This window comes from Rattus rattus, chromosome 8 (assembly GCF_011064425.1).
Source record: "Rattus rattus isolate New Zealand chromosome 8, Rrattus_CSIRO_v1, whole genome shotgun sequence".
Classification (NCBI taxonomy): Eukaryota; Metazoa; Chordata; class Mammalia; order Rodentia; family Muridae; genus Rattus; species Rattus rattus.
Window position 1 is genome coordinate 64738470 of NC_046161.1, and position 22391 is coordinate 64760860.

Consider the following 22391-nt stretch of genomic DNA (forward strand, 5'->3'; position numbering starts at 1 on the left):
AGTCCATACCCTGGGTACTTCAGTGTCTCTGGAAACAGTGGGGCCTGCTGAAGACAGCCTGGGTGGGCATGGGCTAGGGTCACATTTGTGTTTCTACAAAATAATCAAATCATCAAAAGACTTTTTTTTTATTATTATTTACACAAAGATCACTCAAGGAAGACAAGGGAAAGCAGGTGTAGCAGAGTAAAGGTAGAGTCAGGCCGGAAGCAGGAGAAGGTGACTAGAATAAGGGTTCTGACTCTCCAGGTGGTTGGTAGGAATCAGGACTTGGGATATGGGTAGCAATGTCTTATGTCTTGGCTCATCCTTATATGTCTTGGTGAAACGTTCTAATGGGCAAGACACTACACATTGTTGAGCTCCGAATCTCACATTTGCTAAGCGAGAGTTGTTCAGTTTTCCTTAAATTTCCCTATCTATAGAGTAGAAATAGGGTCCATCTCTTCTTACTCATAAAAATTAGGTAATCATAAGACTGCAATGCCAGGATGAAGGAACCTGACAATAGACAGTGACTTAGAATCATTATTTAAGTCAAAGAACAGAATATGCAGTGCATCACATAGGTGTGCAGAGCATTTCTTTTGGCTCAGAACTCAGGATACACTCCCCCATACCAGGAAAGTCAAAGCAGGAACTTGAAACAGGTGGTCACATCTTGTCACATTCACAGTCAAGAGCAGAGAGAAATTAACATATGTATGCTTATTCATGCTTGGTACTCCCTATACATATGCAGTCCAGGATTGCCTGAATAGGGAGTGGTGCTGCCCATAATGGCCTGAGTCTTCCTACATCAATTACCATTAGTAAACAAAACAAGTTTCCCACTTGCCCACAGGACAACCTGATCTAGAAAGCACCTTATTGAGGCTCTCCCTCAGGTGATTCTAGATTGTATCAAGTCGATCATTAAAACTAACCATCATACCCTCCATCCCATTTGGGTTTTGGTAGGGGTGTTTGTTTGTTTGTTTATTTGTTTGTTAGTTTTCCCCTTGCTGAGTGAGTGATGGCACTAGAGTAACAGAATATAACTGAACAGTAGCCAAAGTCTATATAGTATGGAATCTTCCACCATCTTGTGTTTGACATCTCACTCCTCCATTCAGGAAAAAAAAATGACATCAGGGAAGTTGTTCCTTCCTCTTGTCCTTCAGGCAGGCTCCTCTGGCCTTCTTGAGGGTGAACCTGTGATATGAATGAGGAATCCTGCTCACCAACAGGGTCCTCACAGATGTTGAACTCCAAAGCCATCACCTAACAGCTATACCATGCTGACATTATCATTCCGTTTGAAGACTAGGTGGCTTTGGTTTGATCCCATCCTACGGTTGTCACCTTCCCTACAGCCATTAGTTCATGAACACCATTTCCTCACTAGCTCCTTTGGGCTCATAATTCCAATCCATGTGCTTGTCACAGCCTTGAACTGAAGTTGAAAAAGGAGAACTGGGGTCCCTGGAGTGCTGGGGGCTCCCGGCAAGTGCAGTTCTACCAAGGCTTCGGTGACCTGGCCATCCTCAAGCCCAGCAACAAAGTGCTGCAGGTCAGCATTGGACCTGGGCTGCCCAAGAACGCCCGTAAGTGTCCCGGCTCTGCCCCTACTGCTTGGTACCTCATACCTGTCTCTTCTGTGCACACCTGAGATCAAGGAGTCTTGTTTCCCTTGCTGGCTGTGGTGGGGTTCTCAAAAGATAGGGCACTGGAAACTAAGCAATGTTAAGGAGGATGGGCAGGATGGAGCTGCTAAACGGATGTATTCTTGTACATTGGTGTCCCTGGCATTCATGTTCTAGCTGTGTTTAATATCATTTGCTTGGGCTGATATAAAGACAAGAACCTGGATTTGGGGCTAATGAGATGGCTCAGTGAGTAAAGGTGCTTGCTGCCAAGCGTGGTGATGTGAGTTCAATCCCTGGTTGCTTATTTCAGGTCCCACCAGAAGAAACACCGTCTCAAGCAGAGGGTATTCCGGTGGAACTAACAACAATTACCCAATGAGAGCCGCCCCTGCTCCCCCAGGTAAGCCCAGCACGCACCATGCAGAGGGACAACTTACAAAAGATGTTTGGAGAACTAGAGAGATGTTTCAGTGTGTTTTGTGTTCAATCTCCAGCACCCACATAAAAGCTGGGCACACTCGTAGTCCCAGCGCTGGGGAGGCAGAGCCAAGAAAATGCCCATGGTTTGCTGCCTTACCTAAGCAGTGAGCCTTTGGGACTACTGAGAGACTCTGTCTCAGTAACCAAGGTGGATCACTCCTGAGCTACAATTCATGAGGTTGACTTCTGACCACACACACACACACACACACACACACACACAAAGGAAATAAAGAAAGAGTGTGGGGAGAAACTCATCACCTAATAAATATGCAGCAACTGTCCATGTGATCCTAAAACATAAGAAATTAAGTCAGTGAGCCCACATGGCAGCAGAGAGAACAATGTGAGTTTTATTACCCAGCTCTGTCACTTCCTAAGGCAGAGAGAGACAAATGAATTCCTGTCCACAGTGGCAGAATGCTGCTCGTTTTACTGTCAGAAGCTGCCCTAATGGGGCCCAAGAAGTTTCTGGGTATCAGCCCACCTGTGCCAGGCTCCACCCACATACCGAAGCAGTGGTTCATAACTAGGTAATGTCCTGATGAATTACTAGAAAAGCGCTGTCCTTAGTGAAATAAAATCCAGGCCTCATCCCTAAAGTAAAGTAATATCTGAGAGAATTACAAACGTTCAGACCATAGGAAACTGTTCCCAGCTGGGTGGCGGTGACGCACGCCTGCGTTCCCAGCACCAGGGAGGCAGAGGGAGGTGGGTCTCTGTGAGTTCCAGGCCAGCTTGGTCTACAGAGAGAGTTCCAAGACCCTGTCTTGGAAAAAAGGAAGGAAGGAAGGAAGGAAGGAAGGAAGGAAGGAAGGAAGGAAGGAAGGAAGGGAGGGAGAGACAGAGAGACAGACAGACAGACAGAGAGAGAGACAGAGAGAGAGAAGGAGACAGAGAGGGAGACAGAGAGGGAGAGAGAGAGACAGAGAGACAGAGATGGAGAGAGACAGAGAGAGACAGAGAGACTGTTCTCAGAGTAGAGTATTAGTCACTGTGGAATAGACCTGAACACATCATTTGTGGACCATATTTGAGTCATGTCATAGCAGATAAGAGGATCCTATTTGCTTCAGTGCCCAAGTAATACTTTAATCTCCTGCCCCAGGATCTCACACTTGTGCTTTAAGCATGAACATTGTCCAACAATGGGAAATGAGCTCTTCTCTCCTTCGGAATCTCTGCACGCCTTAACCAGGATTTCTTTCCCCCTTTTTTTCTTTAATCCTCGGGGAGCATCCAAGCTCAAAGGGACCCAAGAGAAGCAGGGTTTGCACTTCGTGTTAGTGTACAGTACTGGCCTCTTGCCAGGACCATCTGAAAGCTCCTTGACCTCAGCTCTGGCCAGAGGGTCCTCAAGCCAAATCAGCCCACAGTGCACCTGACCTTGAGCATAGCCCCCGAGCTCTAAATGACAGTCAGATGAGAAATTACCCACAACTTTACATTTCTCAGGTTTGCTTATATATTGGGGAGCAGGTGTTGGGGGAGAGGTGTGTGTGTGTGTGTGTGTGTGTGTGTGTGTGTGTGTGTGTGTGTGTGTGTGTGTGTGTCTGTGTGTCTGTGTGTGTGTGTGTGTCTGTGTGTGTGTGTCTGTGTGTGTGTGTCTGTGTCTGTGTGTGTCTGTGTGTGTCTGTGTGTGTCTGTGTGTCTGTGTGTGTCTGTGTGTGTGTGTCTGTGTGTCTGTGTGTGTGTATCCGTCTGTGTGCTTGTTGGTGGTATGTGTACAGATGGAAATGAAGAAGGGATGCACATATATGTTGTACACACCCGTGTAGAGGCCAGAGGATGACCTCAAGTGTTGATCCTTAAGGACCATACACGTTGGTTGTTTTATTTTGTTTTTGAGACAGGATCTCTCTAAATACCCCTGGCTGTCCTGGAACTCTTTATGTAGCCCAGGTTGGCCTCATACTCACAGAGATCCTCTTCCCTCTGCTTCCCAAGTATTGGCATGAGAGGTCGGTGTCTTCCACTAGCTTGGCTTCACCTGCACGTTTTTTTGATAGTCTCTTATTAGGACCTGAGGTCTGCCAATTAGGCTCGACTGAGTGCCTGCCCACCCCTTCCTGTCTCCCAGATGCTAGGATTATACACGAGCATGAGCCACCACCTCTGGCTTTTACTGTGGGCAATGGGACTTGAACTCACATCTTCAGCCTGCAAGGCAACTAAACTATCCCTTCAGGATAGGATTCCTTAGGATTTTAAAGTTTCCCAGAGCATCACAAACCATACTTTTATAAAATGTAACTTTAAAAAAATGAGTTTGTAGAACAATGAAATCTGAAAAGCACATAAAATACAATCCAAATTTTTGTTATTAATTTCAAACAGGCATAAAATGCGTCTTCTGAGTGCTTTTTCTCAGTCTCTGAACTCAGTGTGGACAAATGAGTCTCCGGTGACATGGGGACACTCCCCTACTTTTCTGTGCCCTAGGAAAATCCCACTCTAACAAACTTCTTTTTCTCTCCTAAGCACTCTTGGCAGCAAGTGGGGCCTCAATGTCTCCCCCCACTCCCAGATGCTGTGGGGAGCCCTTCAAATTCTTATTCACTGGGTCAGATGAGGAGAGTCTTATTTGTCTCAAGCGTCTAGTTCCCATCCAGCCTGGGGCCTGGGGGGGGAATAGCCAGAGGCCACGCAGGCTGGGGCGAAGCCTACTCCTAAGTGCTCCGCCCTACAGCCTGGCCGGTCAGAACAGGAGCTTGCTTCTTGTTGCCAGAGAGGGGAAAGCTCAATGTACCTTTAGAAGGGTGTCAAGATAACAGAAATGCACGCGCATCAGAGCTAGAAGAGAGCAGGTAAATGCTGGACCCGTCTCCTTGTCCTTGAGTGAGGACACTGACCTGAAAGATGATAGTGTTGCTTGCCATCAGAGCTGGAGAAGCCAGAACTGAGCCCCTAAGCCCATGGCCACTCCATGCTACCAGAGAATTGTGCAGTTTTCTGGTGTGCACAACTGAAGTGGGCCTCAAGGAAGAGCGTTCTCTTCCACACTGCCTGACATGTCATCAGGAAAAGAGACAGAGCTATGTTATATGTGGCAGGGGGCAATGATGCCTCCATTTTCAAGAGGCCACCCCACCATCCATCCATGACTAGCTGGCTTATGCAACTTTGGAGATCTTACCTAGAAGTCTCTGGTGCACAGACCTTTCTTTGTCCAGTTGGGCTGGCTGGCTGGCTGGCTGGCTGGCTGGCTGGCTGGCTGGCTGCTCTTCCCTCACCTGTGTGGGGCCTCCCCCATGTCACACAGCCGAGGGCCACTTCCTCCTCCTGAAACTGATCACCAAGGTCCTGCTTTCAAAGTATGGAAGTCCAGAAATCAAAAGCCCCCTTTGGCTCACGTAATCATCATGCCCTATCAAAATTAAACAGCTCATCCTAACACAAGGTTTCTTCTTGTACCTTTATAAACTATTTCTCTATGTGTCACGTCTGTCTCTTCTCTATCCTGAGGCAGACCTGTGTCCCATTCCCCTACTTTATTTCCCTTGTTCCTTTCCTCTTCTCCTTCCTCTTCTATAGCCAGTCTTTGTCTCTTATTCCCTGCCCTCTGTCTCTCTGGGGCAAATAAATCCCCTTTGTGCTGAGAACTTGTTTTTGGGAATCCTGAGCCAATACCATTCCTTACCCTGAAACTCCTGGAAATGAATGGCCAACTGTTTAACCCACTGCCCAGTGCCCTCCTGAGTCACGGCCTCACCGACCTGAAAACTGCTTTCCCACTTGCTTCGAACTCAGCTTGCTCTGACTGTGGGCTTTGAAACCCAGATATCTAGGAATTCTATTGGTATATTCCACAGCTTGTCTGACGCACTTCCTAAGCAGGTAACGTTGCTGCTATCACGTTGTCTTCCCCAAGTATAATCTGATTCAACAGTTATACCTCAGAAACATTGGAAGGAAAGTAGTGTACTCACATTCTTACAATATATTGCTGGTAGTAATACTTTCTGATGAGGAAACTGGAGACCAAAGACACCTAATCACTTGCCTTCCCCTAGTTAATGGAATAAGCATGGAGGAGCTTTTGGCAACCAACAGAAATTGACCTTCTTTCTTTCCTTTCCTCTCTAGGATGCCATCGAAATGGCCTCACCAGAAACCAGTTTGTGCGTCCTCCCCGTGCCTCTGGAAATCAGAGGTCCAATCAGAAAAGCCTATACACCTCTATGGCCCGCCCACCCTTGCCAAGGCAACAGTCCACAGGCTCAGACCGATTGTCTCAGACACCGGAGAGCCTGGATTTCCTCAAGGTCCCGGACCAGGGTGCTGCTGGGTAAGATTTCGCCTGTATGACAAAGCCAGTGAACTCTAGTTCCACCGCGTGTGCAGAGGGTTCCAGGGATCTGAGAGAGTCAGTCCTGAGTTCTCAAGTTCAGTTTTCTACCCAAGTACTGCAATCTAGGATCCATGGCTGCGAGACCAAGTTAAAAGTAGCACCGTGCATTTCAGCCCCTCCTATCACCAGCCACCTGCTCTCAGTCAGCCACAGGAATCTGCTACTCGGTAATCTTTACGTTTTCCTCTTTTATCGTTAAGGGATGATGGTTATTTGCTTTATTGTTTGTGCCTGTACCTGCAGCTGCATGAATGTAACAGTTCTTAGTTTTAGCAACATTTAGAATAGGGTACCAGGGTCTGAGAAGTTAAAAACACATATCTTTGAAGAGGACGTGGGTTCCGTTTCCAGGAACCTACAGAGGTCCAATCAGAAAAGCCTGCACATCTCTATGGCCAACCCACCCTTGCCAAGGCAAAGTCCAAAGGCTCAGACCGATTGTCTCAGATACCAGAGAGCCTGGATTTCCTAAAGCTCCTGGACCAGGGTTATGATGGTTGTACAACAAAACCTGAAGAGACGTAACACCCCAGATAGGGAACCCCTAACAGACCGAAATACAGGTACTTCCAAAGTCTTACTTGGTGAACCAATGAATTTTGCTTCAGGTTACTTAACGAGAATATGGGGAAAAGGTAACAGGAGCAGAAATTACTCAAGGACAGCAGCATCCTGCAGGCCCACCCAACATGGGTGACAGCCCACAAAAGCTGGGAAACTTGGGGTACACTGTGCAGCCCACAGGCAGCTCAACAGGTTGAGTGTCCTTTCCAAGTGACTCTGATCTAAAGCCCTCCCAGGCAGCTGGTCTGACGTCAGAGCTTTCTTCGTAGCTTTTCTCCTCAGAGAGCCTTCTTTGCCACTCATATGCACACATGCACATACTCACGCGTGCACACTTGCACACAAATAAATACATTTCCAAAAGTATTTAAAAAACATCCCATCCTCATGTCCTCTGAGATGTGAGTGCTTAGCATAACGGCCTCAAGCGCTAAGGAGCACCTTAGAATTCAGGCCCAGGGTGTCTGATCATTGCTAAGTAGGATTGTCAGATGCACAAGTCAAGCCCGAGGGAGAGCTATAACTTAATCTCCAGTACCTTACATTTTAGTTTGCTTTCTATGCTGAGATAAAATACTCTGACCACAGCAACTTGGGGAGGAAAGTGTTTGCGCCCACTTCCAGGTCACAATCCATCCCTGAGGCTTAAAGTCAACCATGGAGGACTTACGCCTATGTATTGGCGCTCCAGCTCACTCAGCTAGTTTTCTTATACACTATAGGCCTAGGCTCTGCCTAGGGATGGTGCCACCCAAAGTGGGCTAGGCTCTTCCACATCAATTATTAATCAAGACTGTTTCTCACAGAGATGGCCACAGGATAATTTGATCAACGCAAGTCTTCAACCGAGGTTCCCTCTTCTTAGATGACTTTAGGTTACGTCAAATTAACAATGAAAACCTATCAGGACGCTTGAAGCTTGCCACTTACCTTCCCTGAGCTTTGGCTTCTTTGTGTAGACCGATGTGAAGGCATGCTAGGAGAAGATGTGATACACTTTATATGCTTAGCATGGTACTTGTATGTAGAAGACAACTCAGTCAGCAGTTGCTTGACCAGGATGATAATGATGATGTTGATGATGATGATGATGGTAGTAGTGGTGGTGGTGATGCTGATGCTGATGATAAAGATAGTCATGGTGATGATGGTGGTAGTGATAATGTTGATGACAGTGAAAATGACCATGAGATTATACTTGACCTAGTGACATTATATTTTATTTTTTTATTTTTTTTGTTTTGTGTGCATTTGCTTGTATTGAGAAGGGTAGCATATCACACAATGGTGCACATGCAGAGGTCAGAAGACAACTTTCTGGAGTCATCCCTCTCCTCTCACAGCATGGGTTCCAGGAGTCTAAGATCCCCAGATTTGGCAGCAATCGCCTTTACCCACTGAGCTGTCTCACTGGCCCCACCTAGTGACTTTAAGATATCTTCCAACTGATCTTGGAGTTGTGGAGCTAGAAGCTCTGCGTGCTGAATCCAGCCGAGGACCTGCTTCAGGCTACTTCTTCCCTCCTCCTGTTCCTCATATCCATTTCCAGTTTTCCCTCTCTCTGTTGTCTCATGAACACTGGAGAAATTTTTAAAGGAGAACCAGGAGAAGAGTCTGCAAAATAGACTTATGCTGAGAGAAAGAACAGGGTTCCCCATGGGTGCCTCCTGGGCACCTCCATGGCAGTGCATGCCTCTGTGTGTGTGTGTGTGTGTGTGTGTGTGTGTGTGTGTGTGTGTGTGTGTGTGTGTGTGTATGCCTCTGTGTGTGTGCATATGCATGCCTCTGTGTGCATGTGTGTGTGCATGCACGAGCATGTGTCACATGTGTGTGGATTTTAGATGTCACTTTTCTTACTGTCTTACTCTTTGTGGTCTCTCACTAAGCCTAGAGCTTACTAACTGGCTAAACAGCCTGACAATCAGCCTTAGAAATCTTCCTCTCCCCACCGCCCCAGTTCTGGGATCGCAGGCACTGGCTACCATATCTGGCTTCTGCTGTGGGTACTGGTTATCTGAACTGAGGTCCTCACATGTCAAGGCAAGTTCCAAGTGAGCTGTCTTCCTGGTTACATCTCTACCAAGTCCCCAGGCAATACTGATGACAGTCCTCCAAGGAAGGACCACATGGTGACCTTCAGAAGTCTAAAGGACAACTTAGGTTTGATGATAAGGTTCATGAAAGGTGGGTGGGGAGGCACTGTTGAGGTAGTAGGCTTTTCACTAAAGGACCCAGATGCTATTCATATGTGTGAGCATCCCTGAAATAGTCACAAGATTATTCCTGGGCCCCACGTCTTGTGTTCCAGAGCAGACAGGGGGATGATAAGCAGTCACCACTTCACGTCTCCTCGCCCTGTCTGCTGGCTCTCTGTTTGCTCTGGCTTTGGCAAGCAACACCACCCTTTCAGCCTGCCTTGCAAGTTGCAGACTTGCATATGGGCCAGGTGGGAGCATCTGTCAGCCAAAAGTAGGCAGTGTAGAAATGCTGGGTCTTGGGTCTTCACCAAGGCTGCTCCCTTCCAGCCCCTTTGAGGTCTTATCACACCCTTCCCTGCCTTCAGTTCCTGATCCCCTGTCTGTACACTGCTGTCTTGGAGACCGGCCGGGAGGAAGAACTGTACAATAGGCAATGTGACTGTCCTGTCTGCATATGTCTAACTCTGACATTAGCAGTCCAGTAGCTACAAGAATTCGAGCCAGTCTCCTCATTCTACACTTAGGCCTGCTTTGTAGACACAGGATCCTTAACAAAATAGGAACTTAGCTGAGCATGACGGCTCCACCTATAATCCCAACATTCAGGAGACTGAGGCAGAAGGATTACTATAAGTTTGAGACCCAGGCTAACGTCAGCTAAAGTCTGAGACCATGTGTCTAAAGAAAGAAAAACACAAGGGGGGCGGACCTGAGGAGATGGTTTAAATGGTTAAGAACACTGGCTGCTCTCACAGAAGACCTGAGTTCAGTTCCCAGACCCACGTAACAGCTCAGAACCCACTTCACTCCTGTTCTAAGGGGTTCAGACACCCTTTTTTTGGCTTCTTGGGGTGCTGCATGCAGGTGCACATACAAGAAAAACCACATGTTTACATAAAATAAAAAAAACAAATATTTTTCTAAAAAAGCAAACAAGGGGATAAGGGCATAGGAAACTAGCATTTGCTTTGGAAATGCTAGTACAGATTTGGAAACTCAGTTTTTAATGTGGCAGAGAACTTGGCTGTGCCATTTTAGGAGCCTGTGGTTACCTAAATTTAACAGTTTCTCTTTGCCAAAAGACAAACTGTGTGGAAGCTCAAAGAGAACCCCAAATCCGTACTTTCTCCATAAACATGAGGATCCCTATTGAGGTCGAAGTGCCAAAGGCTCACCTTGAATTTACCACCGGAGACCCAGACCCCGACAGCCTCCTCATGTCCTTCATGTCCTGGCTTTGTCTTGCCTTCCTCTCTCTCACCTCCCCGTATTCTTCCTTACATTTCACACAGCCATTATTTCTGTTGGCCCTCGTGCCATGGCTGATATCAAATGGCCTCATTAGCACCTCACGTTTGTTCAAAATTCACTACATTGATTATCATTCCAACAAAGTCTATTTGTCTGTCTGTCTATCTGTCTGTCTTCTCTCCTCCCTTCCTTCCTCCTTTTTTTTTTTTCTTTTTTCTATAATGTTGGGGATGGAGCCCAGGCCTTGCACGTGCTAAGCAAATGCTTTAGCACTGAGCTACACCCCAGCTTCCTCAGCCTCAGTGGCATTCCTGCACGTCATTGGGTTTGCCGCCATTGTCCTCAGCACACCATCCTTCTCCAAATGACACTGCACCATACAGAGGGAGCCGTGGGCTTACAGCCCCTTTGAGGTGCACTCGCAGTAAAGCTCTGCCCTAATTTTTTTTTTCCAGTCACGGTAGGGCACATCTTTAATCCCAGCACTTAGAAGGCAGAGGCAGATAGTCCCTGATTCGTAGCAGCTCTTGATCTGGCCACGGGGTATGCTGGTTAGTTCCCCTCGGGGCACTGCAATGTGATCTACCTATAGTCCGTGATGAAGGAATTGAAGCCAAGACTGCAAATGTCGGTTGCCATTTTTAATCCTGTGTTCTGTTTCATGAAAGGGTTGCTGTGGGAGCTTTCAAGATGCTCCAGGGGTGACGCTAACTAGAAGTAGGGAAACAAAAAACAGAAGCAGGTACTGGGTGGCAAGACTTCCGGCCACGCAGCAAAGGAGAAATAGTTGGGACGCGTTAAGTGCTGCCTGGGTGCTTCTCCAGTCAGGAAGGACTCTTCTAATGGAGTCATATTTTCAAAAGGCTTAAAATTTCCAGCAAATGTCCAATAGCAATATTCTCAACCCACAGTCTACCGGAGCAGCTGGAACCTGGCCCAGGCCAACCCCAGGTCTACGGAATTCCTGGCACCCGCTCCCGTATTTCCAGTAATGTCTATGGTTTCAGCCTTTGGAGCAGAACATGATTTTAAAAGCCAATACAATGAGACTCCATCCTTTTCCTCCTTAGAAATCCAAGACCCAAATTTCACATCTGCAGAACAAAAGCCGTGATGTTCAAACGCTTACTCCCCAGCACTCCCTGGCTCACCAGCCTTGGCAGTGATGGGAAGGGCTTAGAAAGTTCACAGAGCATGGTGTATCGGAGTGGGAAGGACTGGGCATGAGGCTCGTTCATCCATTGGCTCCCTTTGCTTTACTCATCAGACATCTCCTGCCCCATGCTTAGTGACAGCTCATGCCTGTCACTTACTTGTGTTCTTTGGCATCTTCACACGTATAATGGGGAGACTAAGATGCCAATAACTGAAGCTAGCGAGATGACTCCACGGGTAAGGGTATTTGTTACCTGTTTTGATCCCTAAGGACCTTCGTGGTAAGAAAGAACAGATACTCCCTCCCAAAAGGCATCGCTTACCACCCCATAAGAGCCCCGGTAATCATTCCACACACATCAGCAAATTAACTGATGAATTAAACTTTAAAAGTGGGTAAACCGGGAGTGGTGGCACACGCCTTTAATCCCAGCACTTGGGAGGCAGAGGCAGGCAGATCTCTGTGAGTTCGAGGCCAGGACAGGCACACTGAGGAACCCTGTCTCGAAAAACAAAAAGCAACCAAACGAAAGGCTAATAAACGGAATGCCTACCTTTCTGGGTTTTCTTAAAGGTGACAGCCTGAATGGACAAGTACAATGCAGTCTGAGTTGAAGGAGCTGGGTTTTTTTTTGAGGTTCTAGGAATCGAGCCTAGAATCTCATACATTCTAAGCAAATTCTCTAGCACATAACTGTATACTTAGCTGGAAAATTCTTTTGCATTTGTTCCTAGGGAGCTAGGCAGGGGAAACACTCCCCAGAACACATGAGGACTAGCTGTGCCGTTCACGGTGCAGAGCAGAGGCAGGATACACTGGTGCAGGGATGTTGCAGCTGTCACTAAACACTGAGCTCAATCAGGACAACTTAAAGATACCAATTCCTTCTCGCCCTGTGTGCCATGTGCTTCATGGAAAAGCACTGTGTCTGACCAACATTACACCCACAGCCTGTGGACTGGGGCAGGGGCATCAACTAGTCTTTAATTTGGAGAGGTTTGATGCCAGTTAGGTTTTCATACCCTGGGAGAATCGCCAGCCCTCTATGAGGCCCTGTCAACTGGCATGGATCTCAATGCCTGCATCATGGACTTCCCTAGCCAATAACGTAGGCTTCACATTCCGGGACAAATTCTCAACATGCAGCCCGGATGTACTGTGCGTGGTTCCATGGATCCTCAGGAGGAATGAATAGCATTCTGGGTTACAGTGTGGTTATGCTTGAATATAATGCCCTGTTCAAGAGAAGAGACGTTAAATAGACTTGTTATGTTAAGGGACAGAAAGCACAACATGCAATTTGCCCGAACTAAAGTGATTCATCAAATTATAACAGGAAAGCTTAGGTTCATTGTACAAAAATTTCCTGAGATGGCTTAGCAGTTAATAGCTCTCCCTGAGGATCTGAGTTCTATTCCCAGCACCCACCTGGCAGCTCTCAACCATTTGTAATTCCATTTCCAGAGGATCCAACTGCCTTCTTCCGGCCTTCAAAGGCATCAGGCAATCAGGCATGCACACGGTACATAGACATGTAGACAAAAGACCAGTCATATAACATGAAATATTTTTTAAATTACGTATAGAGGCAGGCAGCTAGTAAATAGGTTGGCAGGGAAAGGTGTTTGCTGCCAAGCCTAAGGACTTGGCTTCAGTCCTCAGGACACCCTTGGTGACAATGAAAACCAACCCCAACCCTAGCAAACTGCCCTCTGACCCTCACAAATGCCTTGGCATGTACCTATCTCTCTCTCAAAACACACACACACACACACACACACACACACACACACACACACACATTCACAATGTAACAGTTTTCCCCCCCAGGCTGAGGTCCTAACCCAGGGCCTTGCCCTTGCTAGGCAAACAATTTTCAATTAGGAAAATTACATGTAATCAAACATTAGATTTGTTTGATAGTATGTAGTTTTATCGCTACACACTAGCACATGTGTTTGCACAGATATGGACAGGTCCACAGATAAAGTAACTTGTATATTGACATATCAGCAAGGATTACAACTTTATTATTAAACTGACATTCTCAGTGTAGCCTCCACTCTCGCAGTGAAGGATCTGTTTTTATGACAGTTTTCAACCCTGGAGTGTGTGTGTTTGGGTGGGGGCTATTAGAAAAATAAAAACAGCACAAACCAGCAGAGGGGCCAGAATTACCCAAACCTCGTGCAGACAGTTCAAAACAAGTGGAGGGACAGCCTGCCGTTTCTTTTTGATTTGATGTTTAAAACCAGATTTGCCAAGTCTATCTCAGTCTGGCCTTGAGCTCATGGAGATTCTCCTGCCTCAGCCTCCGGGGTGCTAGAATTACAGGTGTGTGCTGCCCAACCCAGCTCAGAAAAGCATTTTCCAATTTTCACTTTTATCTTTTTACATGTATGGGTCTCTGCATCATGTGTGTGCCCGGTGCTCGCAAAAGCCAGAAAAGAGCATCAGATACCCCGGGAACTAGCGTTGCATGGAGTCGTGAGTCACTGAGTGCTGGGGACCAAACCAGGTTTCTCTGCAAGAACAGCACGGGCTCGTAACTGCTGAGTCATCTCTCCAGCCTCAGGAAAGCATTTTTGATGATGATGAATTCAGGTTATTATCAGAAGGGTCTCCTGAGCAGTGGCTTGTGGGTGAACAATAAAACTGAACAAAAATGCCTAGATTGGGGGCTGGAGAGATGGCTCGGCGGTTAAGAGCACTGACTGCTCTTCCAGAGGTCCTGAGTTCAATTCCCAGCAACCACATGGTGGCTCACGACCATCTGAAATGAGATCTGATGCCCTCTTCTGGTGTGTCTGAAGACAGCTACAATGAACCTATATATAATAAATAAATAAATCTTTTAAAAAATGCCTAGATTGCAACACTTGCCAGTTCCTAGGGATAAATGGCTTTGTTTTTATGGATTTGGCTCAAGCTAGGCTGGTCTGGGAAAACAGACCTCAACTGAGAAGTGTGTGGCCTCTATCAGATTTGCCTTGTAGATGAGTCTATGGATGTCAGCGGCAACACTCGTAGGCTGGTGGGTCCTGAGTTGTGTGAGAAAGCAAAGACAGCAAGCCCCTAAGCAGTTCCCTCCCAGGGTCTTTGCTTCGGTCCTGCCTTGAGTTCCTGCCCTGACTTCCCTTCGTGATGAACCGCGGCCAGGACATTTTATGCTTCAGTGTTTTATGGTGGCAATAGCAGCAAACGAGGAGACATAGTAAACATACACACCATGGCCAGGCGTTGGGCCACCAGCACGGCTACCCTGAAAGTGTGCCAGGGTTTGGGGCTGGGAGGTGTGGGGTGGGAGTAGCTTGCTTATTTTTTGGTAAGATTTATTTTTTAATGACTGTTTCACAAGTAGTTGACACAGTTCCTGAGAGACTGAGCCATCAGCCCTGCTGAGGACTGAGTCAGCTCTGCTCAGAGGCCCTCCTGGACTGAGTTGGCAGTCACCCTGGCTGGGAGCAGAACCTAAATGACCTCGTTAATCAGTTTCTGGTAGTGCGTTGAAAGCCATCGGATCTCCATATTTATTACACAGGATCGCCACCTAGTGACACAACAGAGATTGGCTGGCTTCGGAGGTTTGGGGGCTCTTTCTGACCTTGCCTGGGTAATGGCAGTTGTGTGGTGACTGGCTATATGCTCTGTGACTGCTAAACCCAAGAGTCAGTCAGCTCCTCATCTGCATAGACTCCTTGTTCTTCAGTTGCACATTGAATTCAAGTATAGACCCTGTCTAAAGCCATAATGAGCAAACAAGACTATGTAGTGGCTGCATGGAGGCAGGTGTTTGAGCAATTCTGCTTCTTGGGACACTTTCAGCAGCTCCATACAAGGCCTGACCCATCCCCAGGCTCAACTAGCCTTTGAACAACTCACAGAGTCTTGCCCTACCTTCTGATTCAAGAGAAGCTTTATGGAGATATAACCTACATGCCACAGAATCGACCCACTTACAATGTCCCACTTCAGTGTATTAATGAAACTCGTGCACTGTGGCCACAATCTCACCCTCCTTAAAACTTTCCCTTCAGGCAAGGCAGTGCTGGTGCATACCTTTAATTCCAGAGGCAAGCAGATTGAGGCAAGCCTTGTCTACAGAACAAGTTTGGGGGCAGCCAGGGATACACACACACACACACACACACACACACACACACACACACACACACATGGGGGCGGGGGAAGGGGGGGGAGGAAAGAGAACTTTTCGGCAACATCGTCCCCTCACTATCTACATATCTCGTTGGCCTGTTATAGACATTTTATATATAGAGAGAGTCATGTTATTTATGATTAAATATTATATTCATATGTTTAAGATCATTTTCTTAATTTCATTGCCCTTTTTAGTTACACCTGCTTACCTGTGTATGTGCGTGGGGGGACCACAGCACCTGAGTGGCAGTTAGAGGGCGACTTTAGGGAATCAGTTCTCTCTTTCCACCATGTGCTGTGCGTCCTGAGGACTAAACTCGGTCATCAGGCCTGGTAGCAAAGCACCTTCACCCACTGGGTCACCTCGCTGGCCTCAGTCTCAACTCTGAGTTCATCTTTACTAATACATAGAACCGACTGTGCATGGCTTTCTCGTTTGACTTTATTTATTTATTTATTTATTTACTTACTTACTTAAACTTGGTTGTGTGAGACAGTGTCTCGTATAGCCCAGGCTGGCCTGTCCTCAAACTCACTATGTAGTCAAAGATGACCTTGAAATTCTGATCTTCCTGCCCCTACCTCCCCAGTGCTTTATGATGGATTATGGACATGCACCACCTGGTTTATGCAGTGCTGGGGCTTGAACCCCAGATCTGATGCATGCTGAGGAAGTGTTCAGTGTACTGCGCCATACCACGCCTCTAGCTCTCTATATATTGATCTTCTACCGGTTGCTGAGCTCCGTGGTGAACAGCTTTCTAGTGTGTTCCTTGAGTGTCTCGAGGCATGGCTGTTGTCTTATCTGTCACTTCTTTGCGCTCTGAACACCACTGACTATGCTGACTTAGCAGCCTTGGCTCAGCCTCCAGCACAGCGTCGTGCAGGTGCGGTGAAGGCTCACGGCCTTGTTTTCTGCCTCATCTCGTGAGCAGGGGTCCTTACTTCAGCCAGGGCTGATGAAGCAAGGTACCAGTCTGGACCAAATGCACCCTGAGCAAGCTCCTCTCAGAGAAGGGAGATGTCTAGAGGATGCAGGGTAGGAAGTGATGTCACTGAAATAATCCATGAGTCAGTCAGTCATCAGCAAAAGTGTTTCGAGTGATGACCGGGGATGAAGAACGGGAGCTGTCCTGGGGTTGCTACTTTCCACAGGGCTGGGACAGAGACAAGCGTCAGCCCAGCCCAGCTGGCATCCAGCACCCACCCTAGCCACCTCCCACCTGAATCAGCCAGTTCATCGCACCTGGTGCACATCTGTCTATTGTCACAGGCTCTCAACAAGTACAAGGCTGTGTGGCCTCCAGCAAACTTAGCTCAAAATGGAGGGATGAGTCTTTAAGGTGGAGATAAGGCTGTCCCTCTGCTCTGTTCTCGTAGATGTTAGTAAACATGGCTAGACCTAAGAGCCTGCCCTGCCCGTGTAGGCGCTCACCTCAGACCCTTCTATTTTTAATTACGTGTATTTGTTGGTGTGTTGTGTAGGAATGTACACGCTGCGGTGCACGTAGAGGTCAGAGGACAGTGTTTGAGAGTCAGTTCTCTCCTTCCACCATGTGGGGCTTGGGAATCAGACAGTGCCTTTTCCCCGCAGAGTCATCCTACCGCTCCACCAACCTCAAGGTCCTTTCAGAAGAGGGCGTAATCTAAGCGCCCCTTGTAGGCTTTGCTTTGGGTTAGCCTTTGGCAAAGTGGGGGGAAGTGTTTCCTAACTTTCTCTGTCCTTTTTTAAAAGTGCACTTCATAGATATATTAAATAACTGTTTCAGATGCTAGTTTAATGAGCTCACGCACAGGACTGGGAATATCGCCGCTATTAGAATGCTTGCTTTGCGTATATTGAGGCCATGAGACTGTGATGGTGCATGCAATCCCGGTCTTTGGGATACGGAAACAGGAGGATCAGAAGTTCAAGGTCATCCTTGTCTACATAGTGAGTTTGAGCATAGCCTGGGCTACATGAGATCCTGTCTCAGAAAAGAGCTCACTCGCTCTTGTAATTATTCCTCTCTGAGACACTGAATAGTGAACTGAGGCCGCATAGTAGAAGGGCTGGAAAGATGACCCAGCGGGCTAAGGTGATTGAACCAGATATGTAGTCCTTGCTGCAGCCACCGTAAAGTGCTGCTACTTCTTCACGTCTTCCTATCTCATGTGGTCCTGCTCTCTCCACAGAGTCCGAAGACAAACGACCAGCCGGCCTCCCCCAGCAGGCGGCAGACCAAAGCCTCAGCCCAAACCTAAGCCTCAGGTGCCGCAGTGCAAGGCTCTGTATGCCTACGATGCTCAGGACACAGACGAACTCAGCTTCAATGCCAATGATGTCATCGATATTATTAAGGAAGGTGAGTGCACGGCCACTTACACGAGCTTCCCAGAGGGCGTGCAGGGGGTTCATGGGCTCACTTATCAAGGGTGCAGACCAGCGGTTCTCACCTTGTGGGTTTTGACCTGTTTTAGGATTTCATGACACGATGACCACAGCAACTCTCAGGAAGGAAAACATTTAACTGGGACTGGCTTACAGTTTCAGAGGTTCAGTTCATTGTCATCATGGCAGGAAGCATGGCAGCATCCAGGCAGACATGGTCCTGGAGGAGCCAAGACTTCTCCATCTTAATATTCAGGCGGCAGCAGAAGATTGTGTGCCACACTGGACATAGACTGAGCATAGGAGACCTCAAAGTCCACCCACAGAGTGACACACTTCCTCCAGCAAGACCACACCCACTCCAACAAGGCCACACCCACCCAACAAGGCCACACCTACTCCAGCAAGACCACACCTACTCCAACAAGGCCACACCCACTCCAACAAGGCCACATCCACTCCAACAAGGCCACACCCACCCCAACAAGGCCACACCTACTCCAACAAGGCCACACCCACTCCAAGGCCACACCTCCCAATAGTGCCACTCCCTATGGGCCAAGATTCAAACAAATGAATCTATGGGAACCATACCTATTCAGATCACCACATGACCCCTTGGGTTGGGGGCGTCAAATGACCCTTTCACAGGGTTCACATATCAGATATTTACATTATGATTCATGTAGCAGTAGCAAAGTTACAGTTGTGGAGTAGCTACAAAATAATTTTATAGTTGGGGGTCATCACAACATATGGAACTGTATTAAAGGGTCATAACATAGGAAGGTTGAGAGCCACTGGTGTAGACAGAGGTTAAGGTAGACCTCGAGCTACTTGATCAAAACCTTTTACAATGCCAGGGATTGAACACCAGGCCTTGTGAGTGCAAGGCAAGCACTCTATCACTGGGCTGTGCTCTCTCAGTCTTTGGACTTTTTATTTTAGTATGGAGTCTCACTAAGTGTCCCAAACTGGTCTTGAATTCACTCTGTAGCCCAGGCACAAGTTCAGACTTGTGATCCTCCTGCCTCAGATTCCCAGGTAATTGTGTTTACAGTCCTGGCCTATCAGACACATCTAAGTCATTTTTCTTAAATGCCCTTTTAAGGGAGTGGGGGGTGGATGTTGTATACAAGTGTGTGTTCGTGACGTCACAGACATCATACAACCGTGTCACAGACGTCATTTAAACACACACATACACGTCTTTGATGTGATTCACTGAACCTTCACATGAAGTTGAAGGAATCTTCCCAGACACATCAGTTCAGGTCAAGTTTTCCCACCAAATGAGTGACCAAAAGCTTAATTTTTAGAACTTTCTGAGTCTGTCTCCCTGGTGAGACATGCTGGGGAAATAAGTACCCTCCTCCCTCCTTGGTTCCTGGGAATGTCCTCTGAAAGAGGAAGTAAATGGAGACATTTGGCAGCAATTATCCTAGTTCTTTATCCCTCCCTTCGAAACAGTTGCTTCAGATTTATTCTTCATTCCATCAAACCAAGATAATCACCCAAATAAATATGTACGTGTGTTTTTAAAAACAATGTCCCCAAAGTGTGACAGAATCTCGTTCCTGATCACTGTGGAAAGGATCTCCCCAAACTGTAGAGATCTGAGAAGCCAGAAAATCATACATGTTGGGGGAGGGCATAGCTCAGCTGGTGGAATTCATATCTAGCTGAAGGTTCCAAGCTGTTTCCTGCATTGCATCAAACCACACATGTACTCGCCTGAGATCCCAGAAGTCAGGAGGTGGAGGCAGGAGAGGCAGAAGCTCAACGTCACCCTTTATTACTTGGGAGTTTGAGACTACCTGGGCTACAGGAGACTCACTCCGTGGTTGATAAACTACGAGAACACCAGCCACTCGCTGGGGGGCGGTGACGGGGCTGCACTGAAGGCGGGAAGGAGTGTCCAGCAGTGAGGCGGAACCCCTTCTCCCCAGAACAGACTCTGTGCCCAGGTAGGGAATGGGGAGAGCGGCTGAAAGAGACAGGACAGTGGGGCCTTAGTCTGCCTGCACCACAGTGACCCTGGGCAGGCTGCTCTGTGCTGGGCCGCCTGGCCAGGGCGGATCCTACAGAGCTCACAGCTACAAGTGTTCTCACATCTGCTAACGGGGTCTGACTGATGGTGCATTTCCATGTCTATTTTAACAGGTCATCTTTTCTCTCTTTTATTTTTATTTTTATTTTCAAGACAGGGCTATTGTTTGTTGTTTGTTTTCTGTGTAGCCTTGGCTGTTCAGGAACTCTCTCTGTAGACCAGGCTGGTCTCGAACTCAGAGATCTACCTGCCTCTGTCTCCTGAGCTCTGGTATTAAAGAAATGCATCACCAGCACCTGGCTTCTATTTTTCTCTTTCAGATAGGGTCTCACGCAGCCCAGGCTGGCCTCAAGCCTGCTATGTAGCTAAGAATGGCCTTAACCTTTTGATCTTCCTCCTTGTGCCAGAGTTATAAGCATGTACTACCATAGCGGCTTAAGCAGTGCTAGGGACAGAGGCCAAGGCTTCAGGCATGTTGAGCAGTGCCCTTTATCAGCAGAGCCATACCATTAGCCCTGGAGTGGGTCATTCCGTATAAGGAACCTTTCCTCAACAGAATAAAAGATAGGAAGAAGAAAATATGAATGGAACCAAGTCACCTGAGCCCATGAGGACAAACATGTGCCCCTTCTCACCTGTCCTTTTGCCTCCACAGATCCTTCTGGCTGGTGGACGGGTAGACTACGAGGCAAGCAGGGCCTGTTTCCTAACAACTATGTCACCAAGATCTGAGGCTCCCAGAAATTGACATGCAGGCAGAGGAGCTCCAGACGTGGACAGGGAGGGGACTTTTTGGGGACTCCCCTTCTGATCCACAATGAGCAACTGCTACTCCAAGGCCTGAAGCTATTCTGGCACCTTCCCCATGGAAGACACAGAAAAGCTTGGGTTGGGAACAAGGAGTTTCACTCCGTAAACGATCCTAAAAGGTAGTCTAGTTCCCAGGAGCGCCAAAACAACCACCCACTAAGATTTATTTATTGTATTTAAATCTGGTGAAAGCAGCAGGGGCTGCCGGGTGTCTATCCCACAGCCTGCAGCGCACTCACCAAGCCCAGGGGACAGCAGGTGGTGACTATGACAAGTGCCTTTAGTTGAAGAGCACGTTCCACTCATTCCTCTCTTCCGTACCTGATACATTCCTTTCTGCTAACCCTCCTTCAGGGAGGACCCACCCTGCAGGCTGGACTTGGTGTGAACAGGCACTCACCTGTCAATGCCAAGGGCAGGCCGTCCTTCCAAGCCCATGGGAGCCAGGGCCACTAAGACTGCTGGTGGGGAGGAAGCTGGGTGCTGGGCTGACTGATGGTCTTGCTTTCCCTTGGTCTTTGCTTGTAATGTGGCTGGCCCATGTTGGTTTTATGTTTAATGTTGTGCTTATAAGAAGAAAGATCTCCCCCCCACACCCAAGCTGTACATTTATAAAAAGTGACCATATACTGTATATAGAAAAGTCTAGAAGCACGTATGAATGCCGCAGGTAGTGTTCCACTGTACCCATTCGTGAAGGTAGGTTTTATTACAGGACTTGCACCAGGTACTTACAGACGCGCCCTCTCCTCTTTGCCTAGAGAGACAGTCACTGCATTCCTGCACAGCCCCTCAGACCCCCTGACCCTCTCCCTGTAGGTAAATCTCCTGTCACCCCTCTGCCGTCCTCCCCTACCTCCTCAATAAATGTAACGGAGTCAGTGCAATGTCTTCTTCTTTCACGATGCTTCTTGTGGGTTATAATTTTCTCCCTGGGTGTGGGGGGAGACGATGGCACGGTCATCCCCACTATTCTCTCTCCACTTTCCATGACCGTCACAAATATCTGGGGTAAGCAGCTTGTGAGCCAGAAAAGTTAATATCAGCTTGTGCTTTAGGAAGTTTCTGTCCCTGTTCTCTATTCCTGAAGTGTAACAGGAGAATCACGTAATTAACGAGGAGGCTGGAGAGAGGTCTTGGCCGCTAAAAGCCCACCCGGAAGGCCCTGGTTCAATTCTCAGAGCCCACGTGGTGGCTCAGAGCCATCAGTGCCTCGGATCTGATGCCCTCTTCCAGCCTTCACGGGCACCAAGTTTACAGATGATATACCACCACACATGCAGGCAAAACACATCACTGATGATAGTAATAATTTTAAATGACGAAAGGGGGCAGGCAGCTACATAAACGCAGCAGGGTGATGAGTGCCTG

At 47.7% G+C, this 22391-nt stretch overlaps 1 protein-coding gene across 1 annotated transcript in view; it reads left to right on the forward strand.

Annotated features, from left to right (window-relative positions):
* The window catches only part of Myo1e (myosin IE), a 188502-nt gene extending 166595 nt beyond the window's left edge, over positions 1–21907 (forward strand). Inside the window, exons 24-28 of the mRNA XM_032909239.1 lie at positions 1429–1586; positions 1939–2028; positions 6195–6396; positions 17965–18134; positions 20866–21907. Of these exons, the coding sequence (XP_032765130.1) occupies positions 1429–1586; positions 1939–2028; positions 6195–6396; positions 17965–18134; positions 20866–20942 (697 nt within the window). The 3' untranslated portion in view covers positions 20943–21907. The remainder of the gene's footprint in view (positions 1–1428; positions 1587–1938; positions 2029–6194; positions 6397–17964; positions 18135–20865) is intronic.
* The last annotated feature ends 484 nt before the right edge of the window (positions 21908–22391 follow it).